The sequence below is a fragment of the Onthophagus taurus genome, chromosome 1, assembly GCF_036711975.1.
Source record: "Onthophagus taurus isolate NC chromosome 1, IU_Otau_3.0, whole genome shotgun sequence".
Taxonomy (NCBI): Eukaryota; Metazoa; Arthropoda; class Insecta; order Coleoptera; family Scarabaeidae; genus Onthophagus; species Onthophagus taurus.
Window position 1 is genome coordinate 15,740,592 of NC_091966.1, and position 14,721 is coordinate 15,755,312.

The following is a 14,721-nucleotide window of genomic DNA, read 5'->3' on the forward strand; positions in this document are numbered from 1 at the left end:
TAATGTTGCCATTCCAGGGATGATGCAACTGTAGGAATTGTTTTCTTTAAGCTTTCGTTTAACAGATTTACTATTAGCTTTATCAGGCCAAAACAATGCTTTTTTAAAAGGTGTAGGAATGGTTTCTTTTGTTTCATCTATTATTTTTTTCCTGCTACATCTTCTTGCCTATGTTCCTTCGAGTTTGGTAGAATACTTTCTTGAAACGGTTTTAGAGGGTCAATGTAACCCTTTTCCAAATTTGAAACATCTATTATTTGGGTTTGGTCAACCGACTTTAATGGGGTTTTTTCTTGATATCAGATTTTTCTAATAAATCAATGTTCAAATTTTGTATAGAATCGTTAAAATTGTCTAGTTCTTCATTAATATATTTATCAACACCTGATGACAATGCCGATTTATTAATTAAATCTGTACGTGTTTGAAAAGTAGTGTTCTCATAAGAGTCAGACTTATCTTCTTGGTGCACTATTACCCTTACGATTTCTTCATCATTGTGGTTTTCTTCTGCGAAGTCTTGACATTTTAATTTTAAACCTTTCTAAAGATAAAATAAACTTGTTTCTTCTGTGCATCCTTCCCAAACATCTCCACTTATCTGAAAACTCCTCAGCTTCTCTGGTCGCATCTTCTTCTTCATATATTGTATAAGATCAAAGGCTTTGTTTTGTAGTGGACTATTTTCGATAGAAATACTATTGATGTCTTCTTTAAAATATTTTTTAAAATTAATGTGCTTCTCGTCAAAAGGACACAATCCACATGCGCTGAAAATATTTAAAAGGGTTGTTTCTTTATTATTAACACTGTCAAGAGCATCTTTTAAAACAGGAGCAAAATGTTCTTGGCTTAACTTTTCACCCAAATGTTGTGTTTTCCATTTGTGGACTGCTTGTTTCCATTTCAATGTTAATGAACGAAAAAAAACAACATCTATATTTGACTTAACTACCCATTTAAAAAAGATATTTATAATATTCTCAAAACAAGATGACCCTGTCATCCAAACACTATGCGTTCTGCCTATTCTTCAATCTTCGGGCACTTTATCAACAATCTTTTTTGGCAATCGTATATAGGCATAGACTACCATAGGATGCGCAATATCTCCTGCAGCATTGCATGTAACCAATGCTGTAAGACATTTTTTTCATCGTTTCACAAAATTATATATATTTCGTTCTTCTTTTTTGCAAGAATTTTGTCCTCTTTCGGGATCAAAAAAAAGCGCTCTCATCACAGTTAAAAACTCTCTTAGAATCATTCAATATACAGGGTGTCAGATAAAAAACGCCCCAAGCTGTAACTCTGTCATTTACATTCCGATTTTCATGAGCGAGGTATCAAATGAAATGGTTTGATGAATACTACGATTCATGCTACAAATAATTTTTTTCCAACGCCATTTTCAATTTCAAGTGATTATTAACTTTTGTTTTTCAAATTGCTGCGTATATTTTTCTTCGCGTCATTGGATAGAGTTTGTTTTTCTGAATCCATTGATGTACTCACACAAGAGTGCCGCAAGCTGTAACTCTGTCATGTACATTCTGATTTTCATGAGCGAGGTATCAAACGAAAAGTTTCATCATGCTACAAATAAACTTTTTCCATATCCTATCCTACCATATTTTCTTATCCTATGACGTGAAGAAAACTATATGGAGCAATTTGAAAAACAAAAGCTAATATAATTGCTTAGAACTGAAAATGGCATTGGAAAAAATTTATTTGTAGCATGAATCATAGCATTCATCAAACCATTTCGTAATACCGTTTCGAATGTAAATGACAGAGTTACAGCTTGGGGCGTTTTTTATCTGACACCCTCTATGCAGTAAATTGTTAGTGACCAAATAAGATTCAACTTCTTCAAACCAATGCTTTAACGAGGATTCTGTGACACGAGCTCTGAATGCAGTAAGATTTTTAGATAATCGAATAGATACTTCAGGATGTTGTGATAAAAATCCCTTAAACCAAGTGTTTCCTGGCCTTTCGTCCTTGAAATTATAAAAATATCCCGTTTTAACACTTTTGCCAGAAGTTGAACACTATCCAATAACTGGGTTTTTGTAACAGGAAAACCCCTATCTGCTGAATGAAACAACCATCCAACTAGCAGTTTTTCTTCATCAGAATTTAAAAATGCTGGTGGGCCCATTTTCCTTTGCATTGGTGTTTTTCCTTTTTCTTTATAAATAAGAGTTGACTTTGGAACATTAAACATCTTGGCTGCTTTTTCATAAGATAACCCCCTACTTCTTGCATCGAGAGCCTTTTGAAGATCTTCTTCACTATATTTAAACTTGGGCTTCGTTGTCATATTGGTACTGAAAAAAAGTTAATCTGATTCATATTTGCTAAATTTTCCATTTGTTGATAATTGACCACTATAAGAGTCAGTGTTTGACCAACCTTTTATCCTTTTAATTGTACAGATTGCTTCAGTGTGTTCAATTATTTTTATTGTTATAAAAAAGGTTAAAAAAATAGAAAAGAATGAAACATTTACACTTATATTTATATTAGGCTTAAATGTTTATAAAATTTAAAATCGGTTAAAAAACTCAGTGTTTGTGTCCTATAAATGACCAATATATAATATGTTTTATATATGTTTTATTTATATTTATAAATTGTCCGCATATTTAAACTGATTGTATGTGATATGATTGTATATATGCCCTGTTGTAATTATCAAAACTTCCAGTACCCCTCGTTAAAAAAAATGTTCTTTTAGCATCAACCAAAAAATAAATATTATATTACTTCTTTTTAATACAAAAACAAAATAATAATAATAAAATAAAATGGATAATAATAAAGTATAATAAATAAATGTAATAATAATAACATTAACGAAAGCATCAGTGGGATGGATGAATTTGTTTATGTTGCGATGATGCCAAATGATTATAATCAGGTTCCCTATTCGTTAATTTTAATCGAAGATGCGGCTCCACATCCAAAATCCTGTTTCTTTTTTTCGACTTAATATCGACTAATGCTGAAAACGCAACTTCATATAGATATAATGTTGGAAATGGCAAAACATGTTTTAACACTTTTTCTGTTAAATTCTGATATAGTTGTTGCATTTGCAGCCAAAAAAATGCTAAAGAACACTCTTTATGTTTATTTTTCCAAAATCCGTCTGCAGATAACTCCAAGAGCTGTTCTTGTTCCACATTAGATAAATTATCTGGCGTGGCAAATGAATCAATATTAAACGGATGACTTATCCATTCGAGGTTTGTCGTTAAATCCGGAAAATAATTTTTCAGGCCCTCTTGTAATCCGTCCAAATGCTCTGTTAAACATTTCAGAACATCCGTATCAATTTTATCAAATGATTTTATCACAAACTCATGAAGAGAGGGAGACGAGTCTAGCTCTCCATTATTAACTCTAGTTTTCCATAACTTTAATTTTTCAATTGTAGCGTTTACTTCATCCTGGACATGAAACAATGAAATATCTTTACCTTGTAATGATAAATTGAGTCCATTTAAAATAGAGAATATTTCTGCTAAGTATGCCAATTTGGATAGCCACGTTGAGTCATGTAGACATTTTTTCAGTTCAAATTTATCATTAAGAAAAACTTGAAGTTCTTGTCTCAGTTCAAATAATCGACTTAAAATTTTTCCCCGAGATAGCCAAGTTACATCAGTATGAAAAAGTAGTTGGGTATGGCTGCTTCCCATTTCTTCGCACATTTGCGCAAAAAGTCTTGCGTTTAAAGGTCGACCTTTAATATAATTAACGATTTTCACGCTTTCATCAAGAACTTTTTGCAGATCAGCAGGCATCTTACGTGTCGCCAAAGCCTCTCTGTGAATGCAACAATGTATGGACTTGACATTTGGTGCAACCTTCTGAATTTTTGCAATGAGTCCTTTATTAATGCCGACCATACTTTTTGCACCATCTGTACTTATTCCTACATATTTAGTCCAACTAATTTTGTTATCTTGCATAAATTTATTCATAACGTTGAGGATATCTTCTCCTGTTGTATGACCTAATAAAGGCTGGCAAAATAAAAAGTCGTCGTGAATTTCTTGGTTCTTTTCGTATCTAACAAATGCCATAATATTTGCAAAATTTGTGATATCAGTGGACTCATCGACTTGTAATGCATAATAACGACTTTAAGAAATATCAGACAATAACATCTGTTTCACATTATTGGCCATATCAATTATTCGTCGATGAACTGTATTATTTGACAAGGGTACACGATCAAGAGTTTGTTTTGCTTTATCACCTATCATTAAGTAATGATAGGTGATAAAGCAAAATTGCCATTATTTTGGCAGCCGGCTTGATTAGAGTTTCGCCAATCGTCTCCGCTGCACCACATTTCGCAATTAAAAGCGAGACGCGATACGAAGTTTCTAGGATTTTTTGATTGTCACCTGTTGTTAAAACTCTCATTACTTTTTGAGATTGATTTAAATCTTTGAGTTTATGTTCAAAAAATTCGATTGGTTTATCTTTGTAATCAAAGTGCTTTGTGTCAAAATGTCTCTTTAAGTTCGATGGTTTCATACTTTCATTGGTAAGGTTTTCAAAACAAATTACGCAAAGTGGAATGGGTTCCTTTTCATCACCACTCTACGAGAAGCTAAATTTAAGCTGCCCCATCAAACTGTTCCTGTACCCCTGGTGGTACGCGTACCACAGTTTGGGAAACACTGTTTTAAAGTATAAAAGTTTTGGTCAAATACTAAACAACTTAAACGGGAAGATATAAGTTTTAAAAACAGATATTACACATTTTTCCATTTTATTAATCAAATATAAATCCATGTGAGATTATAAAACAACCAATTCGTCTAGTATTTGACCGTATTAATTTTGAATTAAATTTAGAACTACCAGTCATTGACCGGCTTTATTTCAACAAATAATTAATTAAAGCGGTATTTTTTTAATATAACCAATAGAAAACATTATTAGATCACTGGCAAACAAAAAAAACATTATACATGCAAAAACGGCTGAATAGTACGACCTTGTTTGGGAAAATTTCTAAACATAAAAATTACGCTTTTTACTACGGTGCGAATAGGCCTGCAGTTATCGCGAAACTAAACAACAAAAACTGAAGAACGGTATGGATGTGAACTTTTTGCGTACAAGGAGAGGAGACTGGTGGCTATTTATGGATATATTTATATTTTTTTAGATATTCCTTGAATCCTTATTTTTTACATTTTTTTACAAAAACGGTCAAACACTGACTGACGGTTAATTACTGGTGTTTTATCCTAGAATCATTCAGGTTTAGCCGTCTTAAGAGACGTACGGCTAAACCCGAATGTTTCTAGTTCTAGGTCTAGTGTTAATTTTGCATTAGCACTGTCACTAAAGCTAACACTAGATCTAGAACTAGAAACATTCGGGTTTATCCGTACGTCTGTTAAGATGTCTAAACCCGAATGATTCTAGTTTTAGGTCTAGTTTTGGGTCTAGTGTTAGCTCTAGTTTTGCATTAGCGTTTGAGGTTTAGTGCAAAACTAGAGCTAATACTAGACCTAGAACTAGAAACATTCGAGTTTAGCCACACGTCTCTTAAGACGGCTAAACCCGAATGTTTCTAGTTCTAGGTCTAGTGTTAATTTTGCATTAGCACTGTCACTAAAGCTAACACTAGATCTAGAAGTAGAATCATTCGGGTTTAGCCGTCTTAAGAGACGTGTGGCTATACTCGAATGTTTCTAGTTCTAGGTCTAGTATTAGCTCTAGTTTTGCACTAAACCTCAAACGCTAATGCAAAACTAGAGCTAACACTAGACCCAAAACTAGACCTAAAACTAGAATCATTCGGGTTTAGACATCTTAACAGACGTACGGATAAACCCGAATGTTTCTAGTTCTCGGTCTAGTTAGACTTACTTAGTTAGGTTGTTGTATATTTTTCATTGAACGGAAATTAGAACTAATTGCTAGATTAGCCGTGCGTCTCTAGAGTCTTTAAAGTGCAAATTTTCATATAACGGACACTTCTTTCCCCGTATTAGTCCATTTTATCGAGGTTATATACAGTAAACATATAATGTGATTAATTAATTCAATGAAATGGAATCCGTCAATTTAAATAATCACCATGAATTCGAATTGGACTATGTGCCAAAAACAATTTTACAACTAGTTTACAGTAATTCGATTTTGATAGTGAAGTTTTCTAAAAGATAAAAGCTCTCCTTGTATACGCGGCCCCAATATTAATTAATTTTCGAGCTTGAATTACGTTATACCCGGGAGGAATTCCTGCCGCGTCCGTTATTCATGTCGGTTAATTGAAAAATACGAAATTTCCAGATCATTTTCCAGCATGGCCAAAACAACGCTGTGCTATAATTGCTCAGGTAATGGAGCGCAAACTTTAATTTTTGTTAACAAAAAGTCAATCTATGTATGGTTTTATTACAATGCGTGGTAATAATCTGTTCTAATTTATCTCTAAAAGTAGAACAACAAAGTTTATTTTCTTTTTTTAATTTTGTTTAAAGATGATTGAAGCAGCTGCAAGTATATGAAATTGTTGTCAATAACATAAATCAACGAAGTTGAACGACTCGAAATTTATGAAATAAAAACAACGCGATTATCTTACGAACAGGATTAGCCGTTAATTAGTGTTCGCGTAGTAAAGTAAACACGATCCATAATAGTGATCTTAATAGTTTTATTATGCGGGATATTTTTTTTTTTCAAAAATATAAATAGATGCGATTGAAGTCGAGTTCCAGTTTCTCCTATCAGTGATGGAACAAGTTGGACAGCGTTTAATAAACATAAAAAGGTCACTTTAAAGTGGGTGAGATGGTGTAAGCTGGTGATAAATTAGGTATGATTTAATCAAGACGATGGGAGGTTAAATAGATTTCGTCGATCGAGTTCTAAATTTGTAAACTATTTTAACTGAAAACACACTTTCAGATTTAATTATAGTTAGAACTTAATTCGTAATTATCTTTGAAAGTTTTTCTTTGTTTGAGGTTATTTATAGGTTTGAAATCAATATTATGACTGTAATAAAACCAAAGGAAACAGTTCGTTAAATAACGCCTTTGAACGTTTAACACGTTTTCTCGTTAAGGACTGTTACGTGTATTTAGTTCAGCTAATTTGAAGCACAAAGTAGGTTTACTAGAACGATAACTAGGGAAAGTATAGTACGCATTCCTGTTTAAGTGCGCAATTTACTTGAAGGATTAATGTTTTTGAAAAAATATGAATTTTTTACCACATTTTTGTTGACTGACACAACAAAAGCTATTGTTATTAATAATACAAAAAAATAACTTTCATGTTTTCAATTTGCCCGGACTTTGCATTTACCGGCTATTTGTTTCGTTTTCGTGTATGCACACGAACAAATTTTATTTTAAATAGATGTATATTATTCACGTTTTACATTGGAGAGCTAGTAAAATAAATGGAAGCGCTGTTAAAAATCCATTAAATGTTTCGATGCCGTTTTAGATTGTTTATGGCGAATCATGGTGCCGGTGTTGCATTTATTGCTACTTCCTGTTTAAATAGCAGTAAAAACCGTTTGAACTTTAATTAACTTGGAATATCTATGGGTTTATTATCCGTCTGTATTATTTTGAGCGACCGCTTTTTTATGGTATTCGAAATTTTAGCTATTAATATTCGATAATATTTTAAAAATGTAAATCAAAGTCCAAACGTGTATTTTTAAAGTTTCATGGGATAATAGGGTATTAAACTCCGCTTTGTCAGGCAACAAAAATTTTATATTTAACAATTTTATAGAATAACGTTATATTTAGATTTTTATAGAAGTAACATTTTTTAAAAATTATCACTTTATGAAAATTTATACAAAGGTAAATAAATTTACGTATGTAAAGGTTTTGAAATTTGATTTTCCTTTGTATGGTTTCCCTATGTTTTGAAGTTCTAGTATTATGATAAAATTTATTCTTCTCTCTGTAATAATAATAATAATTTTGATTGTAATTGCCCAATTTTTTTATTTTGGTATGTTTGTAATGAATTTCTCATTTTTAAAACAATTTCTTGAACATATTTGAGCATCCTGGTGAAATAACGTAAAATTTTCCTAGTGCAATGAATTTGCCCTAATGAAATAGACTGATGTTACCCAACTTTTCGTGCAATCTATTATTATAGTATTGCTAAATCCGGCTGAATAATCCCGACAGTTTGCATTATCGCTCGGTATGCTACACATAATAGTGGCAATATTTATTAATGTTAATCGGTGTTTGATATATTAAATTACTAATCTTTGCCTAACCGCTGTTGATCAGATAATTTTGTAAAGTTTCTGCAATCCAAGTAAGTTTCAACTCGTATTTTTGGTAAAAGATTATTCTTCATCGTTACATTTCGTTCTATACTCTTGTTTTCTAAAAAAATTGAAATCAAATGACTTAATAAAAATCAGTAACTATTACTAGATACATTTTTCTTATGAATATAAAACAAATTTTTTTAAATTAATTTCAAAAATCCATGAAATAGTTTTATTGTGCATTCTCTTTTACTTCAACAGTAAAATTATAAATATTATTCTTATGTGTCATTTAGAGAATCGTTAGATTTTCTCGAAACACCACCTGGTAATATTTATTACCTTGTGCCACAATAAATAAATCTTGTTTAAGACACTATGTGCCATCAAGCCATGTTTAGTATCCGTATTTTCATCGATAGGCAGAAAACATCTGCACCATATAGGCTCCTTTGGACACTTGTTGTTTGCCGACAACCTGCTACATTACCAGAATACGGACTTTTCAATATTAAATCCTTCAGAGTGAAACATTCAAGCAGGATATATTTTACAGTTTTAATCGAAATCACAATATTTACTTAAGAGTGTCTGCATTATTTCAATGCCTGAAAAGTTCCATGAACAACTAACAGCCAGCGAACGTAATTTATGAAATCTTAAAGCGTTTGATGGTTGATTCGCTTGATACGATTAATTTGCTTAGGTATTGATGGAATAACCAACGTATTTAAGCTACGAAACTAATAATTAACGAATTATACTAGTCCAGATTCCGATGTAATAATAATAATAATAATAATGCCTTTATTAACCCTTACAATTAGTGTACAAGTATAAAAAAAACAAAATACAAAAACGTAATAATAATAAGAAATAAGTATAATGTTACAAAAACAAAATTACAACAAAATTGCAAAGGCTAACAGGTGGCTGGGTCAGACAACACCACAAAGTAGTGAGGTCTGCTCTTCCCCCAGTCCCCATGAACACAACATATTGCTTCTAAGTAAGTAAGTAGTGAAAATGAATACAGCGCACAAGACAAAAAATACAAAAAACAAAAATTGAATGCATGAATAAAGCAAATAACAAATAAAAATTAAAATTTTACTCTAGAAAACCTAAATTGATTCCATCTGCCGCTCACAGAGATATCGCTTGTATTTATATTTAAAACTCGACAGGTTCAATATTTTTAATGAACGAGGAAGGGTATTCCAAAAATTTGTCACACAATAAGTGAAAGAATTCCGAAATGAAGCCGACGCGTGACGAGGAACTGTAAGTGCATCTTTTCGACGAATATTGATATTGTGGATGTCAGTACGATACGATATCTTCGATGTGGTTGACTATTTTTCATGGCAAAGGTTAACGTACACACAGAAGCATCTTCATCGCAAAAAATATTTTCGAACCTAAATAGGCAACTTAATAAAAAATTGGAGAACTATAGTGATAGTAAAAACTGGAACTGGTACCTAATTCTATTTATCAGAATATTGCCAAACAATGCTGGTGGGCGCAATTATATGGAGTGCCCCCATGTTAGAGCTATGATTAGAACGTGTTGACACCAACTTCAAAATCAGGAAACCCGTTGAATATCATTCGACAATCCATGTATCTGATGAAGAACATTAATCAAGCAATCGTTTGATTGATTTCGTTTACTGACCTCTCGTTCAAAACCGATTCATTACAGTGTGCCACAACAAATTAATCCCTGTTCCTTAATGCTTAGGAAATACGTCATTATGTAAAAATTCGCTGACGTAGTAGCTGTTTGTAGAACATCACCTCCAACAAAGTATGTGTAAATACATCATACTGCTTTACGCATGTGATATTCGCATCGATAAAAACAAATTTCGAATAACGACAAGTCCGAGACTTTTGCCATGGCATTGAAATGTTTTTCCACACAGAAAATAATACAATAACAAAAGAGAGAATGGAGGAAATGCAAGAAAAAATCAATCGCTCAATGGCCTGAAATATAGGTATAATAGAAATGAACAACATACAAAACGACGTCATGTAGTGATTAAAATTACTCAAATAGATCCTTGGAGTCGAATCAAGTTTGTGTGTCTTGGTTTACCTTGCTTTGGGGTTAAATTTGAGCTAAAATGAGTTGAGTTAAATTGTTGTGAGGTTGGCTTGTATTTTGTGGTTGAGTTGCTGAGGTTTGATTAGCTTGCTTTGAAGTGGGATTAATTTATAACACAATCCTTTGAGGTTGAGGTATCTTGATTAGATTTAGGATTGTTTTGAGGGATAAATGACTTTGGAGTTGGGGTAGTTTGGTTTTAAATTGAATTTGATAGTTTTAGGGTTAGATTCGATTGGTCTATTGTTGATTTGGCTTGCTTTGAGGTTGGGTTGGCGTGAAGTAACTTGGTTTGGTTTGCGATTGGGTTGGAATCCCAAAACAATCCAACATAATGACGTATCAACGTTGAATTACAATTAGTTAGGTTGTGTAAGATTGGAGTTCAATTAGCTTTCTTTCAAGTTGGGTTACTTTGTGGTTAAGTTTGTCTGTTACAGGTTGCATATTCTGCTACGTTGCGCATTCGTCCAAAAATAAGTACCTATTCTTACTTTGCCAGGCTTTACCAAGAGTGAAGTGTAAAGCACCTTAACGCCGTCATTTCATTATTATAGTACAGAAAGGTATCTCGGGGAATTAGCTCTTCTTAAAAGACGATATTGGTCCTGCAACTGCCATTGTAGCAGTGCTTGTAGGAATTGGTACTTGGTTTCCACACACAATTTTTATTCCTTGTCCATCCTTCCTAGTCTTCAATCAATATCTTAGACGTATTCAGTATTTTGACAGTTTTACAAAACGTTTCTTGTGCTTTATAGTTCAGAAACTTAACGTTAACTGGTGAAGGATATCTATTCTTACTGTTAACGTTGAAATTTTAGAATAAAGTACCACTTTCGATTGCTCCATTTGATTGAAATTTTATGTCTGAATGTTTACCATGATTACAAAAGTTTATACAATATTCGATCAATTTATCTTAATTTAAAGGGAACGTACAATATATACACATAAAGAAGATACTAAAAACAGTTTAAATTGGTTCAGAAAGACTCAAAACTAATAAGTATGCCGTTCAACATTGTAATATATTGTATAGCTGCCCATCCTTTTGTAGTAAGGGTCGTGCATGCCTACCTGAAAGTAATGAATGCTGAATCTTTGGTTTTTATAAGATAAAAACGCATAAAAGTTCTTATTATTGCGCCTTCTTATTCAATATTTCTCTTATCACAACTTATATCCCTTTTCGTAGTGTTGGTGTTTGCAATCATTCACTCATTTGGTTTTTCAAAGTGAAAAATGCAGAAAAAAGTCTGAAATCGCTCTTGGATGGGTTGTCAAAAAGACAGCCTCTTTAGGCCAATCTCATTTATTGATTCTAAAATATATGGGCTGTCTAACAGCATATTATATTTCTATGTCTAGCAGCATATTTTATAACACTAAAGACTTAGGACGTCATAGCTTCATGGGATAATAATACGTATTTTTTTTTGTTCGCGAATCATTAAGTTGGCTCTTGCACGTATTGAGACATTGGAACAACCGTACATCATTAAGATTTTTATAAACTTTATGTTGGAAATGGTTACGTTTTTTTGTGCGAGTCGTCAGTCTTTGTGTTCAATGGAGAGAGAGAGAGAGTTCACTTAGTTCTGTTTTGACAAATATTGTTATGGATCACATATTGGACATCTGTATAGTCAAATTATCTGTTTGATGATTCTGTGTCACCGAGAATATTAACGACATCCTGTAAAGGACGTCACCTTTGTAAAAGAGATGTTATTTAATGATTAAAAATTGGCATTGTGGTCTTTTTGGTTATGCTCCTTTGGATGTACCTTTTTATCTTTTTTATTTCTTCAGATAGTGTTTATTTTCATAAAAACGTTATTGCTACCTCTAAATCTTCAGCAGGAAATTTCTGTATATTTGCTTTTATATATTCAGCGTTTATTAAAGTACACATATACAAACAGCAAAATTTAAAAACGTTTCGTAATTATTCACCTAACCTTATTGTGCTACAATAACAAACTTTACAATCTTAATGTAACTACTGAGATGTGATGTAAACAAACATGTGTAATACCGCCACTAGGATAATGCAGGTAGATATAATTTAATGTGAAGCGGCACTGTCGGGTTTGTTTTATTAGGGTGGCGGTATAAGTAAAACGATTTCAAAGAGTTAATTTGCCAATAATTGTTTTCTACAGCGTAACTGACTAAACAGTGGGCTTAATTACAAAGTGTGTGGTGTACTATTTGTTTTCTTAAGCTAATTCACTTTTTCAAATTACTATCGTCGTGTATAAATGGGATTTGTTTTACTCATAATCTTTCATATGTTAATATGTTAATCGTCATATATAATCGATATGATCCTTCATATCGAATGTGGAATTGACATAGGACCTTGAATTATTTATTTAGTCTTCATGTTACGAGAATTTATTTAATTGAAATGTATAGCATAAACATTTCATTATTTACATAAGAACAGTTGGCTTGTCTTTATGATGGCCGTGATAACAGATTAAAACCGGTAGAAATGTTAATAAAATACTTTAGAAGTACTCGATAATTTTACATATTATAATATAAACTGAGAAAATTAACAACTTCCCCTACAATTAACTGAAACTGCTAAACATTTATGTTTTTAAGATTGCTTATTACGTGTGCTAATTCTCATGATTCAAGCCCAGATTTCTTAAGCTAGAACTTTTTAGTTATAGAAGTTCGTAGCGTTATAATTATGTTAGATGTAGAAGTGATTCGTGTTGGGACGTCAATCAACTGACTAGCGTTCATCGACACTAAAATTACCACAGAAAATTACACCATTAATCAAATAGGAGTCCTCACACGTTTAAAAATAATGAAGTAATTTTGAGCGACTTACATTAAATGATCCCGCCCATCACCATCACCACATTATAGGCATTAAACTTTATAAAATTATTATATGTAATATTATCTAAAAAGTTTGAAACAATAACTCATTAATTTCTCTTAACTTACAATTAGAAAATATAGAAGTAATATTTAGAAGAGCAATATCATACATCTTTTTGAATGTATGATGTATGTAATAAGTATTTAATAGATTTGATAGCATTTAGCATCTCAATTAGTTTTTGAGGTACAATTTTTAGGTACAACGATGTTTATAGAAAATAACAAATTATTTATGGCACATTAAATCAATTATAATGTTATGAAAGCTCAGGATAACAATGTTGAACACAAAATTGCTAATGTTCTCTCCGATATTTGTGAGAGAGTGGCACAAAATTGGACCAAAGAATCATTCGCTGCAATTCCATACTTAAATGGAAGATGTGTTTGTGCACCTGGAATTATTATTTATACTTCCTCACTATCGTCTCCACTTTTCTTAGTTTTGTCAGTACTAATTTCATGCAGCAATTTCGCTTTCAATACATCTTTAAAATGGAAAAGACTTTTTGCCTTATTTAAATTTTCCACAGTACCTGGCCTAATTGATCCCAACGTTGTACTATTTACTAATCGATTCTGAGTTTTGTAAACTCTACGGCGTTCAGGTATACAGAGAAAAGTCCACATCGCTTCAAGCGATGTAGCCATTATTCCAATAATGGGTAAAAATCAGGTCTGGTTCTTGTTTTCTCTAGATTCTCGCTTTTAATTTGCATTTCATGGATAGTTCAATAGCGTTAAAAGACTGCATAATACATTGCACGAGTTGTATTTGGGTGCAAAGGTCATAAAATTGTATTATTTTCATCACACACATTAGTGAGGTGAATGAGTTCTATGAGTAATATAAACAGGGCGTGATACATTGTTTTTCTTTAGCCACTTATCTATATTATTAACCACATATTTCTAAACAATTTTTATCTTTTCTTTTGGCGCTACAGCCCGGAGTGAGCTTTGGCAATCCTTTTCCAATTCTTGATAGATACTTGTTGTATCTATCATGTTCGCCTTAAAGATTATACTCGTAGTACTCTTTCCTTGGGCAGCCTTATGAAGTGTTTTTCTTTAAATTGATTTTTATTTCATGATGATATCTCAATTAGTTTTTGGGATACAATTTTTTTAATATCTGTTATTAAAGTTTAGAATAATCAATCATACCAACTTGGGTTTAAAAAATTATAACAACGATGTTTATAGAAAATAACAAATTATTTATGGCACATTAAATCAATCATAATGTTATGAAAGCTCAGGGTAACAATGTTGAACACAAAATTGCTAATGTTCTTTTCGATATTTGTGAAAGAGTGGCACAAAATTGGACCAAAGAATCATTCGCTGCAATTCCATAGTTAAATGAAAGATGTGTTCGGCACCT

At 32.1% G+C, this 14,721-nt stretch overlaps 2 protein-coding genes across 9 annotated transcripts in view; one reads left to right on the forward strand and one right to left on the reverse strand.

Moving 5' to 3' along the window:
- The window catches only part of LOC111429585 (trio Rho guanine nucleotide exchange factor), a 232,834-nt gene that overhangs the window by 15,733 nt on the left and 202,380 nt on the right, over positions 1-14,721 (forward strand). The window lies entirely within an intron of this gene.
- LOC139430418 (zinc finger BED domain-containing protein 5-like) lies at positions 2,874-4,100 on the reverse strand. Its single transcript, XM_071197382.1, has one exon. It carries the CDS (start codon positions 4,098-4,100, stop codon positions 2,874-2,876), a length of 1,227 nt encoding a protein of 408 aa, XP_071053483.1.